Raw genomic sequence first — 17,670 nt, 5'->3', positions numbered from 1 at the left:
CTATCTATCTATCTATCTATCTATCTATCTAGTTGCAGATTGACAACACCAAGGGACAACAAGACCTTGCATGCGTCGCGTTGCATGGCCACGCTATGTATCCGGGGATATGTTGTCACCGCGGCTTGAAGGATGTACTTGAAAATGGATTATTCACGACACTTAATCAACGATAAATTGGATGGATGCTGTCGCCTAGGCACCGTCCATGGGACTCTCGAGCACGAGACAGCGAGTGCGCTCGGTCGTGCGACCGTAGTGGTACCGGATGTGACGCTTGGCCGCCTCGGCTCGGAACTTTTTGCTTCGAGTCGATGGCAGCTCGATCGCGACGCGACGGCACGTTGTTAGAGCTTCGCCCAGTGCCAAGTAGCTCTGCAGGGACAACCGAGCGTTTTTGATTTCAAGCACGACGCCAAGCGGGCTCGTCGTACGAGGCAGCGCTGCCGCCAGCACCAGCGCTTGCGCGTCCAGGATTTCGTAGTGCGCGAAGAACACGATCTTCAACGCGCCGCGACGGATCCAGTCGGGCGTCGACAACAAGATGAAGTCGACGATCGCTGCGGGCTGCGAGCTAGTGATCGCGAGAGGCCGGGCGCCGTGCAGAGGCGTCGCGACGGCCTCGAAGAACGCTATGGACGACGGGACGTCGATCGCACTGCTCGTGTCGACGACCTGGAGCTTGTGGCATTGGCGCAAGACGCTGCAGAGTTGGGAACGGTCGTAGACGGCGTCGTCTTCCACGTGCTTGTAGTGTGTGAGCTTGGTGCTCCACAGCTCAAGCCACTCCAAGGCGTCGAGGTCGCTGGGTCGTGCGGCGCTCAAGGTACCTGCACTAGCACTCGGAATGACTGGCATCGCGTCGCGCACCAGACTCGTGGCTGCAGGTGTGATCCGATCCAGGCGCAGCAGAGGCCAGAGTGCGTCCAGAGGCTTCTGCACATGTGCCAGAACATGACGTCGGGGGTCTTGCAGCAGCTGGTAGAGCGCGGTCAGCGGGCGGCTGCGCGACGAGGCCGGGAGCGCAGCAAGGAAGGCCATGACGTCGTTGGCGACAGGGATGCACTGGGCGATGGCGATGAGGACATGGTCGAGGTCGATGATCGTCGGCGGCGTCTTGGCATGGCGCTTGCAGCGGCTGCTGCTCATGCTGCCCATGTTGGATCGGTTCGGATTCTGCGGGAATGGAATCCCCCCTCAAACTCAATCTTAATTTCAACGCCGAAAACTCAATCGGTCTTCATTTCTCCCGATGCACACACTCAACAAGCACGCGGTAGCAGATATCAAAGTACAACGACTGTGTTGGCTGAATGGTTCAATAGCGCTGTGTGGGCGACGTACTACGATGATCGTCCATCTCAACCCATGACTGGATATTCGTACTCGCAAGTCGGCGACAATTCAAACGGTACCTCAAGAGCCAGCAAACGCGGCAAGCTTCCGAGAGGTACACACAACGAAAGGTATCCCATGCTTGGTTGAATTGCTTGGTAGAGAGTGCATTCCGCCAGCGCTTCTTGAAATCGCGTCGTCGTTGAACCAGTCCGGTGTTTTAACTGGTGGAACAGTAGACACCTCGACGTTGAGCACATGCAAAGGCGCATACAGTTCTTTCTCAAACCATTGTCTCGCGCGGCGCGGGTGCGCTCCGTGGGGAGAGCTCGGGCTATTAATAGGACTGTCGGAAGTCCAGAGCTTGCCACGTCATCGGTCAGCTCAACCAATCAGACGCTTCCAATTGATTCCATAATCACGCATGGGCAGCGAGAAGCGTCGGTCGTCGTCGACGCCGACCACAGTGCTTGGCTTAACCCACGTACTCGAAGCGATCGTTCGCTGCTGCGCTGCGCCTAGCGACGTGCTGTCCTTCCTCGCTGCGCTCCCTGCGTCGACTCGGAGCGCGCCGCTGATGGCGCTCTACCAGCTTCTGCGAGCTCCGGCGAACGCTGTCGCGCGCATTGGCGACAAGAACCCGATGGCCTACCTCTGGCCGCGACTGGAGCTACAGAGCATCGCGCCAGTCGCCGCTACACTCGTGACGAGGGCCATGCCGATCTTCAACGTCGTGTGCGTACACAACCCACACACACTGACGAACGTGCTTGCGCTCGCCGTCCCGCGGCCCGCCCGCGGCCTCGACGTCTTTGCGTCATTCGTCAACACATGGGGACCGAAGCTCACGCATCTGTCGTTCAGCGACCGTCAGATACCTCGCACCGTCGACGTCCAGGCTCTCTGTGCCATGCTCAAGCGCTGCACCAACCTGCACGCCGTCGATGTCAGCCCTTGTGCGTACGATACGGCCATTGTCGCGGCCGTCACGACGCCGGCGCACACGCGTCTGCGCTGCCTCATTATTCTCTCCAAGCAGCGCGAGCCCGAGCCCGACTGGGCTGTGACGCTTGTGCCGTGGCTCAAGTCGGGCCGCGCGCGCCACCTTGGCTTTGCTTACTACAACGACGACGACGACAACGACAACGACGACGACGACGACGACGACGACGACGACGACGGAGGCCCGCCCTACCATACGAGCAACCATAGTATCGCGCACGTCCTTGCGGCCGCGGCGTCGCTCGTAAGCTTGCATTTGGATCTGCATCCGGCAGGGTCCATCACATCGACGAGGGCCGGTCCGTGGTTTCTTCATCTGCAAGAGCTGCGCGTCAGCATCGTTGACCAGGGCTACATCATGGAGCTGCTGAAGCACGTCAACCCTACGGTCCTCACGTCGCTCGCGATCGAGTATGGCGGCGAAGGCAACCTCGATTGTGTCTTGCACGCACTGCCCCGACTCGTCGCCTTGCAAGAACTGATCGTCGACGAGGCCGATTTCAAGCAAGTGTCTTGGCCGCCGTCGTCGACGATGCCGCCGTTGATGGCCCTTCGCCGCCTCGCGTTCCACAATGTGGAGTTCTCGACGACCGCGCTGGACGCACTCGCAACGTACGCTTCTCGATCGCCGGCGCTTCAGACGCTGTCGTGGCGTGGCTGCCGATGGAACTCGCACCTCGTCCACGTCGTCGCAACGCATTTGCACGCGTGGGTCGGCTGCGGCGTCAAAGCGATGCACCTCATCGACTGCAATATCAACGCGCTAGGGGTCGCCAAGCTCGCGGCCGCACTCGCTGGACTATGCAGCCCACTCGGCTTCCAACTCTGTGTGTCGTGTACTAGCCCGTTGGAGAACGTTTGCATGGAGCCGCTGCTGGATGCGCTGACGACCTGCGACGGTGTGGCGCTGCTGCTCAACCGCGACAGCGGCGCGTTGGTGACCGCGGCGCGCGACCTTGCCTGCCACAACATTGTCGTGCCGATTCACACGTTCAACTGGACGCCTGACATGGAGGCAACGTGCGTGACGTGGCGTGCGTAGCAGTTGGCGTCGTCGTCGAGACGGTAAGGTCGCCATGTGTAGCCCATTTTGCCAACATGGAGGGACACTATTATGTTATGTGGTGTTGTTGGGACAACGTTTGGATCGCACTCGTCGAGGTGTAAGAAGGTGCTCTTCATAGCTCTTAGCAGAGAATGGTCGCGTGTTTGTCATGCAAGTGCACACATTTGCAGCCACGTCACTGGGCCCAGTTCGAACCAAGAGTACGTACCCTTTGGAGTCTGGGACTGTGGAAGGTTGTTAATGGACCAGGACCCGCAGACCTTTACCAGGGGTAGGGTAACTCGGGCACCCACCAACTAATCTGGGTTGTGGGTCCGGATCCGAATCGCAGGCTAGTTCCAGCATGTACGATCTCGATACTTTAATCAAAGAACGACAGGACATCGCGCCATATCTAGCTTGGTACACGATGCACCCTCGTCTTGCGTGGCCAAGCGGAATAAAGAGCAAGAACTGTTTTAGAGCACATGTACGATAGCAGGAATGGTCAAACACGAAAAGGCCTACAATTATTGTAGGTGCGGAACGGGACTCTCGAGCACGAGACGGTTCGTGCGGCTATCGACATGGTACGTGATGCGGCGCCTCGTCGCCTCGGTGCGAAACACTTCGCAGTCGATCGGTCGCAGCTCAATCGAGACGCCGCGGCACGTCGTCAGTGCGTCTCCGAGTGCCACGTAGCTTTGCACCGACAGTCGGGCATTACATAAATCAATGCAGACGCCGGATTGGCTCGTCGTCCGACGCAGCGCCGTCGCCATCGCTGACGCACCGTCGTCATCAATGTTGCAGGCGTCCAACGCGATGTTTCGGATACCGCGATGGATCCAGTTGGACAACGCCTTTGCGATGGCCTTGACGACGGACGGTTGCAGTCGGCACCAGCAACATGAGAGCTCAGTGAGAGCGTGTGCACGAGACAAGCCAGTGACGAGCACGTCCCACGTTGCCTTGGTGGCTGTCAGCTCGCGAAACGTGACGCGCCGAAGCGTCAGTGGCAACATCATCGTCGCACGTGGCCGCCCACCGAAAGCACATTTGGACAGCTCCAGCTCTTCGAGTTTTGGGAACGACGCTAGTACCTCCACGAGTCCAGTGAGGTCAGCTTGACGGCAGTAGAGGGAAAGCGAGCGAAGCTGCGGCTTGTTGAGGTGCTTTAGAAACGGCAGCAGCGACGCCACGTCCGACTCGGGAATCGAGAGACTCAAGCGCGCAAGTCGGTCGAACGAGGCTGCGATAGCAAAAAGCGGTGCAAGAACCCCACGCTCATGGTAGTGTAGTGCAAGGCTCGAAAGTCCCGTGGTCTTGAGGAGCATCGGACCCAACATTGCCTCTGCTTCGTGGCTCTCGGCTTGCGTGAGCTCCAAGTGCTCGGCGTGGCCCGAAGCGAGCCAGCGGTCCACAAGCGCGATCGAAGCAGCGCTCGAGCAGACGAATTTAAGAGAGCGGACGCGGTGCAAAGGCGTCGTGACAGCCTCGACAATCTCATGGCCGTCGGCCGCCCAGCGCAGGTCGACGACTTGGAGCTGATGGCACTGGCGTAAGACGTTGAGGAGCCGCGATGGATCGAAGACGGCGCCGTTTACATCGTGCGTGTAGTGTGTGAGCTTGGTACTCCACAGACGCAGCCACTCGACAGTGTCGAGATAACGTGGCCGTGCAACGCGCGAGGTACCAGCGCTGGCGGCAAGAAAGATCGGCATCGCGTCGCGCACGAGGTGGGTCGCTGCGGGCGTGATCTTATCCAGATGAAGCAGAGGCCAGAGCGCGTCCAGAGGCTTTGACACTATCGCAAGGACGGCGCGGTGCGGGGCTTGGAGGAGCTCGTGGAGCGCGGCCAGGTGCGTGCTGCCACGAGCCGAGGGCGGGAGTGCAGCGAGGAAGGCCTTGACGTCCTTGACGGCTGCCATGCACTGGACGACGGCCACAAGCACGTGGTCAAGGTCGAGGACCGTCGGCGAGGCCGCGGCTTGGCGCTTGTTGCTGCTGCTCATGGGGCCAGCAGCTTTCTGATGGGAGTTTACGTACAGCTGTTTTCTCAGACTCAATCTCAACTCAATCCTGCGTTTTTCTTAAAAAGGATCATTTTAGCATCTACCCAACCCACAACCCAAATGCTCCTCGAACCCGGGTCTACCTGGTGGTATACCACCGCTAGACTAAAACATGTCGACGAGATTCCTGCCTTCTTGACTGAGCGCACGCAAGTTGCAGCCGCGTCCAACGTGTACCGCTGCGTCATCGCGTACGTCATGTACTCACCTACCTCTCTTCAGGTCGGCGCCACAACGTTTCTCGTTGGTTGACCTCGAGGTCGTTGGTCGATGCGTCAAGCGCAGTGCACTGTAGCATAAAAATTGCACCAGAGAGTAACAAACGACGACACAAGAGATAGTTTAACAACGTTGCTATGCATCGGCACGACTTGGCGCAGGACTCTGAAGCACGAGACGGTCGGTGCGATCATCATAGTGGTACGTAATGCGGCGCGTGGCGGCCTCGGTTTCAAAGGCATCGAAGTCGATCGACGGCAGCACGATAAAGACGCCGCGGCACGATGTAAGTGCGTCTCCAAGTGCCACGTGGCTTTGCACCGACAGTCGGAGATCCCTTATGTCAATCGTAACGCCAAATACGCTCGTCGTACGTTGCAGAGCCGCTGCCAGCGCCACGTCGCCTCCGTCATTGACGTCGCAGTCGGAGAAGGCGATTTTTGTGACGCCACGGCGGATCCAGTCGGGCAAGGATGATGCTATGGACTGTAAAAACGACGTGTGGAGCAACCGAGTCGAGTGGATCGAAAGCTCATCAAGGGCGTGGATGCGACACAAGCCGGCCGCCAACCCGTCCCACGCGGCCTTGGTGCAGATGAGGTCTGTCAGAGTGACGCGCCGAAGCGTCGATGGCAAGACGACTGTTGGCAGCGTCTCTTCCAGACAGCCGCGGGCCAGCGTCAGCTCTTCCAGCGCCGGAAACGCCGACAGACCGTCCAGCACTCTGTCGATATTGGTGCGACTGCAGTTGAGGGAAAGCGAGCAAAGGCGCGGACTGTTGAGCTGTTGCAGAAACTGCGCCAACACTGGCACGTCGGAACGGCTGACCGTGACATCCAAGCGTCAGACGTCGGAACAAGGGTGCGATCGCAACAACCGGCCCAAGGATCCCGTGCACATAGTAGCGTAGCGTGAGGCTAGAGAGCACGGTGGACTTTAGAAGCATCGCCACCAGCGTCTCGTGACCCGCTTCGTCGTCGGTGGTCGGGTACGTAAAATCCAAGTGGTCGGCGTGACCAGAAGCGAGCCAACGAGCCACGAGCGCAATGGACTCAGCCCTCAGGCATGAGCCTGTGATCGAGCGGACGCGGTGCGCGGGTGTCGTGACGGCCTCGAGGATTGCGTGACCGGCAGCTGCACCACCCACATCTAGGGCTGTGAGGTTCGTACACTGGCCCAAGACGCTGATGAGACGCGGATCAAGACCAAATGCGTCGGCTTCACCGACCTTGTAGTGCGTAATCTTGGCGCACCACTGGTTAAGCCACTCGATGGCGTCGAGATCTCTTGGCCGAGCAGCGGCCAAAGCCCCAGCACTGGCGCAAGGAAAGACAGGCCTCGCGTCGCGCGCGAGACTGATCGCTGCAGGCGTGATCACATCCAGGCGCAGCAGAGGCCAGAGTGCGTCCAGAGGTTTCTGCACATGTGCCAGAACATGGCGCCGGGGGTCTTGGAGGAGTTCGTGAAGCGCAGCTAGCGGGAGGCTGCGCGCCGAGGCCGGGAGCGCAGCGAGGAAGGCCATAACGCCCGCTGGCGTAGCCATGCACTGGACGATGTTTGTGAGGACGTGGTCGAGGTCGAGGACTGTCGGCGAGGCTGCGGCCTGGCACTTGCTGCTGCAGCTGCTCATGACCCGTGGCTCTATATTTGACTTTTGCGTGCGTTTTGAGAAAGTACACGATTGAGTTTTCGCCGTTGAGTTTGAGATTATGGGAGAATGCCATCGCACAAAATCCGAACCGATCCAGCATGGACAACGGTAGCATTCGCCAAGCCACGGTCTCGCCGACAGTCCTGCAGCTCGACCACGTCCTGACCGCCATCGTCCAGTGCATGGCTGCCACCAAGGACATCAAGGCCTTCCTCGCTGCGCTCTCGGCCTTAGTACGTGGAAGCACGCATCTGGCCGCGCTCCACGACCTTCTCCAAGCTCCGCAGCGCCATGTTTGGCCATCCATGCTGGAGCCTCTGGATGCGCTTTGGCCTCTGCTTAATCTGAGTGAGATCTCGCCTGCAGCGATCAGTCTCGCGCGCGACGCGATGCCAGTCTTTTCTTGGGTCAGCGTTGGTCCCATCATCAACGCATGGCCACATGATCTCGACGCCGTCGAGTGGCTGCGTCTGTGGAGCACCAAGATCACACACTACAAGCACAATATAAGTGACATAGTTCAGGGCGACCCGCGCCTGTACGATGTCCTGCGCCAGTGTACGAACCCCACGGACGTTGACGTGTACTGGTCGGCCGATGCCGATGCGATTCTGGAGGTCGTCACGACGCCAGCGCACCGCGTCCGCTCACTCCAGGTCCAGCATACGACTGCAGCCGCCTCGGTCGTCTTGGATCGCTGGCTTGCGTCGGGCCACGCAGACCACTTGGACTTTACGTACTACTCGGACGATGACGGCGGAGCGGTGGACGCAGCGCTTGTTCCGATGCTTTTGAAGACCACCGTGCTCTCGAGTCTTGTACTGCGCCTCGACGAAAATGAACTATTCGCGCGGCTCGTCGTCGCCGCGCCTTTGTTCATCCGTCTAACAAGCTTGCAGCTTTCGATCCCAAGGTTGGAAACCCCGACGTTGGTGCAGTTTTTGCAGCACCTCCGCGCCGCACCGCTTTGCTTATTCCACCTTGAATGCATTGGGGTGGATCTTGGCAGTCTTTCTGGTGCGCTTTCAGCATTTCCAGCGCTGGAAGAGCTGACAATCAAGCGCGACTGGCTCGGTGGGACGCTGTCACCAGTGACGCTCCCCTCGACGCTTCGACGCATCATGTGGCGAGGCATGTCGTGCTTCCCGGCGGCGTTGCAGGCACTGGCGACGAGCGTCTCCCACCTCGACGAGCTTACATTGATCGGTTGCCCACTTTTCCCGGCGGCCATCAAGTTCTTGGTCGGTGCACTACCCGACTGGATCCACCGTGGCGCCAAAAAGATCACGTTCGTCGATTGTGGCATCGACGATACGGCTGTCATAGCGCTGGCAGCGGCTCTGCCCCGTACAACGAGCCGGCTTGGTACCATCCTTACAATCAAGGACATTGCCGGATTATCCGTGCACAGCTACGTGGCCCTGGGCAAAGCACTCGCGTCGTGCCACGGTGTCTCGATGCAGCTGCCTTTGCTTCAGACGTTCCAAACCGAGGCGGAAAGCCGTTCCATCCAGTACCGCTTCGATGCCGACTGCATCGTGCTCGAGAGCCCCCTGCACAGTAGTTGGGTGTAGCCTTTTTCTATGTTTGGCGTTTTATAATGGGATGCACCCGGCAGCTTGTATTTGGTGAGATGTCACATAATCAGCTATGACAGCCACATTCGATAGATCACTGACGCGAGGGACCCAAAATAGTGCCCAAAATCTTGGTGGCTGTTGTTGTTGTTGCAGTAGGTCGTCTATTAAAATAGATAAAACTATACTAAATAAAGTTGTCGGACTTTCTTCGTTGTGTACACTCGGTTGAGAAACTTGATTTAGGCAGACGGAGGCAGGAGCGCGATCCGCGGGACAAGGTGCTGGCGCGGCCACTCGTGCAAAAATCTGGGTGGTTCATGGGCTTCGCTTCGGTCTACGAGTCGTGGGTTAGGGTTACCGATGGAAGGGGCGCCCTCGACGCTGTGCGGGTATTTGGGGCATTTTCTGCTCCGTTGCCACTAGAACTATCTATGGACCAGCTTCTTTCTTCGAGATACTGCTGCAGATGAACACCAAGCGACAAGACGCCCTTCCTGCCACTTGGTACGAATCTTAGTCATTCGAATTCAACATATAGAGGTGAAGCAAAGACGGTGGTCACCTAAGCAGCGTGCGTGGGGCTCGTCAGCACGTGGTGCTTGAAGTCACGGGCAGAATTGTGCGCGCAGAATTGGATTGGAGCTCTTCGATCCAAGGCAAACCAATTGAGACGCCCCGGCACGTCGCAAGTGCTTCGCGTAGTGCCCTGTAGCTTTGTACAGACAATTGGGTTCAGGGTATTGAGGCGAACACCACGCCGGCTCGTCGTTCCGGAAAGAGCCGCCGCCAGGGCCATGACACCCTTCTCGTCGATGTAGTAAGAGGAGAAGGTGATCTTTTGCACGCCACGACGAATTCAGTCGGGCACTGCGTCGGCAAAGACCTTGATGGCCGCCGTCGAAAACTCGCAGCTCATCCAGCATAGCTTGTCGAGGATGCGTAGTTGAGAGACGCTTGCTGCAAGCGCCTTCCACGCCGTCGACAAGCACTGCATGCCGGTGAACGTGCGCCGAAGCGTCGAGGGGAGCGCCGTTGGCAGCGTCCCTTCGCGACAGTTGCACTTGACTGTCAGCTCTTTCAGCACCGGAAATGTTGAAAGCACATCGAAAAGACTGCCAAGATCGCGTCAACGTAGTCGAGATTGAGCGAGCGAAGCGGTGCGGCGTGGAGGTGCTGCCGAAATTGCAGCACCTCTACCACGCCACTCCATTGTGCGAGTTACATTTGATCATTTTGACGATTTCCTGTAAATCTTTGCACGAGTAAATCGCTAAAACCATGGGACAGGCTACACCTAACCACTGTGCACGGGGCTCTCGAGCATGATGCAGTACGTCTCCTGGACCCGGTGCTGGATGGAATACTTGGCCAACTCGGTTGAGAACGTCTCGATCAGAGGCAGCGCAATCGAGATGCCTCGACACGACGCGAGTGCTTCGCCCAGGGCCACGTAGCTTTGCACGGACAATAGGGCAGTGTCTTGAATGTCAAGGACGACGCCAAGCGGGCTTGTCGTACGGGGCAAAGCCGCTGCCAGCGCCATCGCACCCGTATCATCAATGCGGCAGTGAAAAACGAGATCTTTTGAGCCCCGCGGTGGATCCAGTCGGCCAATGCTTCCGCCAAAACCTTGATGGTCGCCGCTGGCAGCTCACAATTGAGCCACGTGAGCTCATCAAGGGTGCGTAGCTGGGAGATCCTCGCTACCAGTGTCACCCACGTCGCTTGGGAGCACCGCATGCTGTCCCACGTGACGCGTCGCAGCGTCAAAGGAAGTGTCAGCGTCCCATCGAGATAGCCAGACGCCACTGTCAGCTCTTCCAGCACTGGAAATGCTGAAAGCACGCAAAAAGACGGCCAAGATCCGCACCAGTGCAGCGAAGGCTGAGCGAGCGAAGCTGCACGACGCGGAGGTGTTGCAGAAACTGCAGCAACGATGGCATTTCGGATTGGCGGACCAAAACGTGCAAGCTTGTCAAACGAGAGTAGGAGGGCGCGGCGACGACAAGCTGCGCAAGTAGCCCGGGTGCATCCAGGTGTAACGCAAGCCGCGAGAGCACGGTGGTCTTCAGAAGCATCGCACTAATCGCTGCGTCCCCGCAATGAATGTAAAGTCCAAATCCTCTGCGTGGCCCGACGCTAGCCAGTGATCCAGAGGCGTGATGCATGGAGATGCATCGATATAAATGATTGCGAGCGAGCGGACGCGATGCGCAGGCGTCGTGACGGCTTTGAGGAGCGCATCCGCGTCGCCCGCATAGCTCACGTCGACAGCCAACAGGTTCGTACACTGGTGCAGTACATCACAGAGCCGCGAATGGTCGTAGACGGTGTCGTCGTCGACATGATTGTAGTGTGTGAGCTTGGTGCTCCACAGCTCAAGCCACTCCAAGGCTTCGAGATTACGTGGTCGTGCGGCGCTCAAGGTACCAGCGCTGGCGGCAAGAAAGACTGGCATTGCGTCACGCACGAGGTGGGTCGCTGCGGGCGTGATCTTATCCAGATGAAGCAGAGGCCATAGTGCATCCAGAGGCTTCAGTACACTCGCAAGGACAGCGCGTTGTGGCGCTTGAAAGAGGCCGTGGAGCGCGCCCAGATGCGTGCTTCCACGTGCCAAAGCTGGAAGCGCAGCGAGGAAGGCCTTGACGTCCTTGGCGGCAGGTATGTACTGGACAATGGCGGTCAGGACGTGGTCGAGGCCCAGGACCGTCGGCGGCGTCGTGGCTTGGCGCTTGCTGGTACTGCTCATGCTGGATCGGGTTAAATTCTGTGGATTCTCCGTCAACTCCAGCTCAACGCTCCAACGCAATCGTGACATTTCTCAAAACGTGTGCAGAACAACCACTCGAAGTCGCTCGTTGGCTCGACTTTGCACTCCGACGTACAGGTTCGACCAATTGTTTATGGCTTTAGTTTCGCCACTTTTACCGATGCTGCGTGCATAACCTGTAGTCGCAGCTCCATAGCGCCGTCTCTGGCCCATTTTGAGATCTCAAAATCGCGCGCCGTCAAGTACTGCGTCAAAAGATGAAAGTGGATCTTGAGCACATCGACGTCGAGCGGATGTACGTGCGTTGTACGAAGGACCAGCGCTTCTCGGAGGCACGCTATCGCTTCCTGCAGGCGGTTCAACGCTTTGGACATGGAGATGGTAGGCATCTAATACCTCGGCACAACTCGAGAGCTGCGCCCAGTGCCAAGTAGCTTTGGACCCATAGATAAGGGCTGCGTGACCTTACTTTCGGTGCCTCCAAGGTAAAGTGGGTGACCCAACTACATCGTGGTACTAGTACTTACACAACGCTCCGGTGCGGCAAATGACAGACGAGTTACATTGGATCATTGTGCCGTGTTCATGTCAACATTATTGCAAGAGCTATATTGTTATAAAACATTTTGACAAAGAAAGAGGCTACACCTAAACACACATAACCGCTGTGCACGAGCCCCATGCTTAGTGGTACTCGTTGAACCTGCTCACCCGCCTATCGATCAACCTCTCACACCCAGTCCATTTCTTTCCCGATGTACGTGTCCTATGCAGTGACTTGCTCTAAGAACCATCGAGAGTTTATTAGCAGCGTCTGTGCTGATCGATGTCTTCTTGCTCATCGCCAATGAGGCAAGCCATGGCTGTCACGGCATCGAGGCGAGCACACTGCGCAGCCCGTGCACCAACGGATGCTCGCGGCCGTGCGTGATCGCGAGTATCCGGTGCGCCTCTTGCAAATGCGCCCGACTCTCACCAAGGCGCTCGGGCCACTGGGCTTCGAGGTCGCCCAGCGTGTAGAGATGCAGGCCCGCCATCGCATGCGTCGTCGGGTACATGGCTTCGTAGAACGTCCACATCGCTCGCGCCGCTCCGCGCGCGTTCTCAAAATCGCGCGCCGCCAAGTACTGCGTCAAGAGGTGCGAGTGGACCTCGAGCACATCGACGTTGAGTGCATGCAAGTGTGCCGACCGAAGGACCAGCGCTTCTCGGAGACACGTGATCGCTTCCTGCGGGGACATGGGCACCGCGGCTGCCACGAGCTGCGTTGCGCGGGCCAAGTCGGGTGACGCGCCGCTGTCGATCGGTCCGCCGTCTGTGCCCGCATCCGAGACGAGGTCAAATGACGTCGGCGACGTGCACCGGGCGCAGCTGCAATCAAAGTGGTACTGCGCTTGGAGTTGGCGCCGGCGCTTGGTCGCGGGAATCGCCACGTCCACTACAAGGATAGATTGAGGACGGGTACCATCATCGCAGGCGGCGGTATACTGTAGGCGTGTGTGATTTCTTCGCCGGCAGCGATCGGGCGCAGCGCGCGCATCTGGAGTTCGTGCGACTTTGGCGCGAACCTACACGTCGATAGGGCACGAGCTGCAAGAACGGTCGAGGACGTACGTGACAGTGCAGTTGGCGTCGCAGCTGTGGTTGACCATCGCGGCCCACGGGTAGCAGCCTAGTGCGTTCGCATCGCGTGAGGCCACGAAGCGCTGGGAGAAGCAACGCACCCGAGCCAATGTCCAGGAGAATCTCGTCTGTGATGGTAAAGTTGTTGGTGTGGAAGCGGCAGAGCATCTCTTCAATGTCCGAGAGTGTGTAGCTCATACCTAGCGTGGTGCATGTCCATGGCCCCATGAGCAATGCAGTCAATGATCGGTCGTCGTCGTACTGGATGGTAGCAAGCCTGTATGGTCGACGATAGCGGCCGTGCTGTGCACCGCTGCCCGGTCGGCCTCGGACCAGACGAGGTTCCATGGATGCGTTGAGCGGTCATCCAAGCTCCGTGCTTCGTTTTGCGCGGGAAACGCAGAGACAAGGCGCAGCGTTCGCGCGACGAGGAGCGCATCGGCGACAACCGAGTACGCATTCGCGGTCACGACGAGCCGCTCGAGTCGCGGACACTCGAGCTTGTGCTGCAGGCGCCAGTCGCTCAGCTGACATTGCTTGGAGCCTAGCATGCTTCGTCGTATCCATGGGCTCTCAAAGCGAGCGTACAGTAGTAGACAAGCTTGCAGCGGCGCAGCGCGCAAGCGAGCCTGGCTCAAAGCACGCCTGGCAGCGCTCGGTCCACAGACTCGGCGACAAGACGGTCGCAAAGGGCGTCGACGTCAGCAGGAGCGTGCCGGGCGCGACGTCCTTGGTGGCTGCGATCCAGCGGCCTGCCCCACGGTCCTCGATTTCGAGTCGCACGGCCATCGGACCCGGCTCGAATTTCGTAGATTTAAAAATCAAATTTCGAAGACGATGCCATTGGGCGAACCATTTGCAGTGCGATCGCCATGGCCTTGTCGGCGGCAATCCCTCGCATCGGCTTCTCTCCGCAACAAAAGCAAATGCTAGTCCACAGGTGCGCATGAAGCTATATATCTTATCTACTTATGGGTCGTCGGGCTTCCTACTTGGGTATATGCACGTGGTTACTGGCCGTTGACCTGCGCGTGCGCGTCTTCGATGGCCTCCTGCTGACGGCGGTGAATCTCGGCCGCGAACGTCTATATATCATAGCATAAGTTTCACGGCACCACCAACACACGAGCAAGAACACATACGTCGCACGTGGCCTTGAACTCGTCCGTGTCGAGGTGCAGCGCCTGGAACGCCGCCGGGTTGGTGCTGTGGAGCGCCTGGACAGTCTCCAAGAAGACGGCAAACTCGTCAATGTTGTCGAGCTCGCTCGTGCCATAATCGTCGTCGTCGCCGCCCATAAAGTACGAGCCGTCTTCGCCCTATACACGTCGAGATCGTTCAACATGTTGGATGATGCAACACGATGCGTACGTTGCGCTGGAGTTCGCGCATCCAGGCCGCGATTTCTTCGTCCTGAAGGTCCTCGGCGTCTTCGTCCGAGGCGTACCCGCCCTGGTCGACGAGCTGGTCAAAGCCCTCGCCGTCGTCCGACTCGTTCTCCGAGTCTTCTTCCTCCTGGGGCTCCTTCTGGATCTCCTGGAGCTGCGTCACGGCGCCGACAAGGAGGCCCTGCAAGTGCGGCTGGAGCGTCGGCGGCAATTCGGCCAGCGGCAGCTTGAAGATCGCCATGAGGCCGAGCACCATCATCTTGCGGTCCATGTAGCTCTTGATGTTGGGGAGGTGGGTCATCCACGCGCGGAAGAGCGGGTCCGTCGCCTGGAACGACTCCATCGTCGTCAAGGTCAGCGCCGGGTTGTAGTTGAGCGCCGACGCAATCACGCCAAAGAGCGCGGTCACGACGTTCGTCTGGAGCGACCGCGACAGCTTGAGGCACGTGATCTGGACGATCATCGGCACGCAGACGCTGATGTCGTGGCGGAGGCAGTTGTGCAGAATCGAGTAGAGGAGGCGGCACGCCGCGACCAGCTCCAAGCTCTTGTCGCTCTCCTCGCCTTCGCTCGTCTTGAAGACGTGCGCAGCCATCTGGAAGACCATCTCGAGGTACGAGACGCGCGAGCCATCGACGCCGACAACGCCGCCGGCCAAGAACGCGTTGACGTCGAGGCCAATAAAGTTGTCAATGAGCGAGACGTAGTTGGAGATGTAGTCGGCGGCCCAGTCGTTGTACGACGAGAAGAGCTTGGGGAAGAGCGCCCACACCGACGGCGCAATCGACTTGGAGTGGTACGTGAGCGAGATCAAAATGTCGAGGCCCGACTCGAGGTACTCGAGGTAGTCTTCGCTCGAGAGGACGCGGTCGAGCACGGGCACGAGCGGCTCGAGGAAGAGCGGGAAGTACTCGGGCTGGTTGTGGATCGAGTACAAGATCGTGTTGACCGTGTCGAGGCACGACGCCGCCGTCATGCACGCTTCGTCGTCTTCGTCGCCCGACTCGGCAAACTGGAGGAAGCAGTCGACGAGCTTCTGGATGAGCTGGACCGCGTACGGGCCAATCTCATCGGCGAACGCATCGATGATGTGCTCGAGCGCGATGACCACATCGTCGTTGCCAATCTCGTCCATAAGGCTAAAGTACTGCTGCATAATGTCGGGCAAGAGCGGGCGCATGACGTCGAGCGCGGCCGTCGAGTGCTCGTACGTCACGATGTACCGGAGCGTCTTGGCGGCCTCGATCTGCACTGGCAGCTCCGGGTCCTTCATGCACTTGAGCATGCACTGCGCGATTTCCGTGACCGTCGTGTCGGCAAACGCAATGTCCGAGATGAAGTGGCCCGTAAACATCTTGCACGCGCGGAGACGGAGGAACCCATGCGAGTTATGAAACTCGGGCAGCACGTGCGTGAGGAGGAGGGTTTCGACCTGCGCCTTGTGCGCCTTGGACTTGACGAGGAGCTTGTCGAGCGACATGAGCCCATGGAGCACCGCGTCCTTCTGGACCACGTCGCGGGCTTCGACGGGCGCGGCTTGGTACGCGCTCAGAATCTGGTTGTAAAACATGAGCACATTCGAGAAACAGTCCTTCCCGCGGAGCGTGCAGAGCTCGTTGAGGAGGTCGCGGGCCGCGTTGACGGGCGAGAGGTAGTCCTCGAAGAAGTCGTTTGTCTTGCGCACAAACTCGTGCGGGTCTTCCTCCCAGAGCTGGAGATCCGACTTGGTGAGGCAGAGCGCCGGGTGCACCACTTCAAAGAGGAGGAAGTGCAGGTGCGGCTTGAGCTGCTTGAAAGCGAGCGACGACTTGACGGCCTCGTTGAGGTACGTGAGGCAGAGGTGCACGACGCGGTCGGTGCAAAAGTGGCCGTTCTTGCGCAGCGCCAGCGTCTCGAGGACGCCGGCGAGCATCGGCGGGTTGATGTTGGCGCGGTAAAACTTGGACATTTCCGCCAACTCTTCGGGCACGTGCTTCGGGTTGCCCCAGCGCATGTAGAAGCGCGTGAGGATCTGGAGGTTCCACTTCTTGACCTTCCACCACGGCCACTTGGCGCGCTCGTCTGCGTCCGTGGGCTGGCCGAGCGGCTCGACGCCCTCCGACGCTTCCGGCAGCCGCTTTGTGAGGAGCGTTCCGAAGATCTCCATCCACGCCGTGACCTCGGTCGTCGTCGCGAGCATCGGCGGGAGCGACACCTGCATGCACGACCAGTAGATCTTGAGGATGAGGTGGATCATGTGCGCGGCTTCGAGCGAGTTGTTGGTCATGAGCTGCGCGAGCATGCCACGGAGCATCGGAAACGTCACGCCGACGATCGTGTTGAGATCCGCGCGGTTCTATACAGGCGATCGATCGGTATGGAGCGCGTGGATGATAATGGTGCGTACCTCTTCGCGGCGGTACTCGTAGAGCTTGACGAGCTTGCGGAGCGCAAGGAGCGCCTAGACGAGGCACCATGAGATCGTTGTGGTATGGATTCGCAGCGTGGGCGTACGTTGCAGATGCGCGTGACGTCGCCCGACTGGACGTTGGTCGTGATCTCCGCCACGAGGCCCGGCCACTGGTTGGGGAAGTCGACGCGCGCAATCTGGCTCACGGCTTCGGCGAGGATCGCGCGCAGCGACCGGTCCTCCATGGTCAAGAGGCTCTCGAAGATGTGCTTGCGGTACTCGTCCTTATCGCTGTTGGGAAACACCGAGAGCATCGTGTTGTCGGCCTGGTTCACGCCCTCCCAGTGCTTGAGCACCATGTTCTTGAGCGCGACGGCGCCGGCCTGGCGAATTTCGCGCTGGACGTCCGCCGCCGAGACGAGCTGCGCGAGCAGCACGATCGAGCCGCGCACCGTGTGGAGGTTGGCAACCGCGTCTTCCGCGGCCTTGCGCGCACCGCCGTCGTTGCTAAACGTGTGCAGAAGGATGTTGTGCAGCGTCGGCGCGTCCATGCTCGTCGTTGCCTTCGTCGCGAATATGTGCCAATGGCTCGC

At 59.1% G+C, this 17,670-nt stretch overlaps 8 protein-coding genes across 8 annotated transcripts; 2 read left to right on the top strand and 6 right to left on the bottom strand.

The window, feature by feature from the left end:
* Positions 1 to 195: 195 nt before the first annotated feature.
* SPRG_03115 (hypothetical protein) lies at positions 196 to 1,149 on the bottom strand (the record flags this gene model as incomplete). The annotated part of the gene is made up of 1 exon (XM_012341708.1): positions 196 to 1,149. The coding sequence occupies one exon, from the start codon at positions 1,147 to 1,149 to the stop codon at positions 196 to 198; it is 954 nt and encodes a 317-aa protein (XP_012197098.1).
* Positions 1,150 to 1,759: 610 nt separating this feature from the next.
* Positions 1,760 to 3,379, top strand: SPRG_03114 (hypothetical protein; the record flags this gene model as incomplete). Its single annotated transcript, XM_012341707.1, has 1 exon — positions 1,760 to 3,379. The coding sequence occupies one exon, from the start codon at positions 1,760 to 1,762 to the stop codon at positions 3,377 to 3,379; it is 1,620 nt and encodes a 539-aa protein (XP_012197097.1).
* Positions 3,380 to 3,858: 479 nt separating this feature from the next.
* SPRG_03113 (hypothetical protein) lies at positions 3,859 to 5,434 on the bottom strand. Its single transcript, XM_012341706.1, has one exon. The coding sequence runs from the start codon at positions 5,395 to 5,397 to the stop codon at positions 3,913 to 3,915; it is 1,485 nt and encodes a 494-aa protein (XP_012197096.1). The 5' UTR covers positions 5,398 to 5,434; the 3' UTR covers positions 3,859 to 3,912.
* Positions 5,435 to 5,811: 377 nt separating this feature from the next.
* SPRG_03112 (hypothetical protein) lies at positions 5,812 to 7,324 on the bottom strand (the record flags this gene model as incomplete). The annotated part of the gene is made up of 2 exons (XM_012341705.1): positions 6,526 to 7,324; positions 5,812 to 6,482 (listed from the first exon to the last, which is right to left on the bottom strand). The coding sequence occupies exons 1-2, from the start codon at positions 7,304 to 7,306 to the stop codon at positions 5,812 to 5,814; spliced, it is 1,452 nt and encodes a 483-aa protein (XP_012197095.1). The 5' UTR covers positions 7,307 to 7,324.
* A 101-nt stretch (positions 7,325 to 7,425) lies between these two features.
* SPRG_03111 (hypothetical protein) lies at positions 7,426 to 8,901 on the top strand (the record flags this gene model as incomplete). The annotated part of the gene is made up of 2 exons (XM_012341704.1): positions 7,426 to 8,209; positions 8,366 to 8,901. 2 exons carry the CDS (start codon positions 7,426 to 7,428, stop codon positions 8,899 to 8,901), a joined length of 1,320 nt encoding a protein of 439 aa, XP_012197094.1.
* A 2,408-nt stretch (positions 8,902 to 11,309) lies between these two features.
* SPRG_03110 (hypothetical protein) lies at positions 11,310 to 11,656 on the bottom strand (the record flags this gene model as incomplete). Its single annotated transcript, XM_012341703.1, has 2 exons — positions 11,310 to 11,342; positions 11,450 to 11,656. The coding sequence occupies 2 exons, from the start codon at positions 11,654 to 11,656 to the stop codon at positions 11,310 to 11,312; spliced, it is 240 nt and encodes a 79-aa protein (XP_012197093.1).
* An 849-nt stretch (positions 11,657 to 12,505) lies between these two features.
* On the bottom strand, positions 12,506 to 14,102 carry SPRG_03109 (hypothetical protein). The gene is made up of 6 exons (XM_012341702.1): positions 13,899 to 14,102; positions 13,563 to 13,852; positions 13,402 to 13,500; positions 13,292 to 13,349; positions 13,166 to 13,245; positions 12,506 to 13,115 (listed from the first exon to the last, which is right to left on the bottom strand). Exons 1-6 carry the CDS (start codon positions 14,087 to 14,089, stop codon positions 12,544 to 12,546), a joined length of 1,290 nt encoding a protein of 429 aa, XP_012197092.1. The 5' UTR covers positions 14,090 to 14,102; the 3' UTR covers positions 12,506 to 12,543.
* A 126-nt stretch (positions 14,103 to 14,228) lies between these two features.
* On the bottom strand, positions 14,229 to 17,661 carry SPRG_03108 (hypothetical protein). Its single transcript, XM_012341701.1, has 5 exons — positions 17,182 to 17,661; positions 17,075 to 17,128; positions 14,672 to 17,023; positions 14,443 to 14,619; positions 14,229 to 14,385 (listed from the first exon to the last, which is right to left on the bottom strand). Exons 1-5 carry the CDS (start codon positions 17,626 to 17,628, stop codon positions 14,311 to 14,313), a joined length of 3,105 nt encoding a protein of 1,034 aa, XP_012197091.1. The 5' UTR covers positions 17,629 to 17,661; the 3' UTR covers positions 14,229 to 14,310.
* Between the last annotated feature and the right edge of the window lie 9 nt (positions 17,662 to 17,670).

Source organism: Saprolegnia parasitica (genome assembly GCF_000151545.1).
Source record: "Saprolegnia parasitica CBS 223.65 unplaced genomic scaffold supercont2.8, whole genome shotgun sequence".
In the NCBI taxonomy this organism is placed as follows: Eukaryota; Oomycota; class Saprolegniomycetes; order Saprolegniales; family Saprolegniaceae; genus Saprolegnia; species Saprolegnia parasitica.
Note: the sequence above shows the minus strand (reverse complement) of the source record. Positions and strands in the feature narration are given on the sequence as shown.

Bases quoted from the DNA above. Each gene is read 5' to 3' on its own strand.
- SPRG_03108 (XM_012341701.1), bottom strand. From the start codon at position 17,628: ATGGACGCGCCGACGCTGCACAACATCCTTCTGCACACGTTTAGCAAC. The intron at 17,129-17,181 runs GTACGCCCACGC...TGCCTCGTCTAG, and splicing joins ACGTCACGCGCATCTGCAAC to GCGCTCCTTGCGCTCCGCAA. The intron at 14,620-14,671 runs GTACGCATCGTG...CGACGTGTATAG, and splicing joins TGCGCGAACTCCAGCGCAAC to GGCGAAGACGGCTCGTACTT.
- SPRG_03109 (XM_012341702.1), bottom strand. From the start codon at position 14,089: ATGGCCGTGCGACTCGAAATCGAGGACCGTGGGGCAGGCCGCTGGATC. The intron at 13,853-13,898 runs GTCTACTACTGT...GATACGACGAAG, and splicing joins CGCTGCGCCGCTGCAAGCTT to CATGCTAGGCTCCAAGCAAT. The intron at 13,116-13,165 runs GTATACCGCCGC...CTATCCTTGTAG, and splicing joins AGAAATCACACACGCCTACA to TGGACGTGGCGATTCCCGCG.
- SPRG_03113 (XM_012341706.1), bottom strand. From the start codon at position 5,397: ATGAGCAGCAGCAACAAGCGCCAAGCCGCGGCCTCGCCGACGGTCCTC.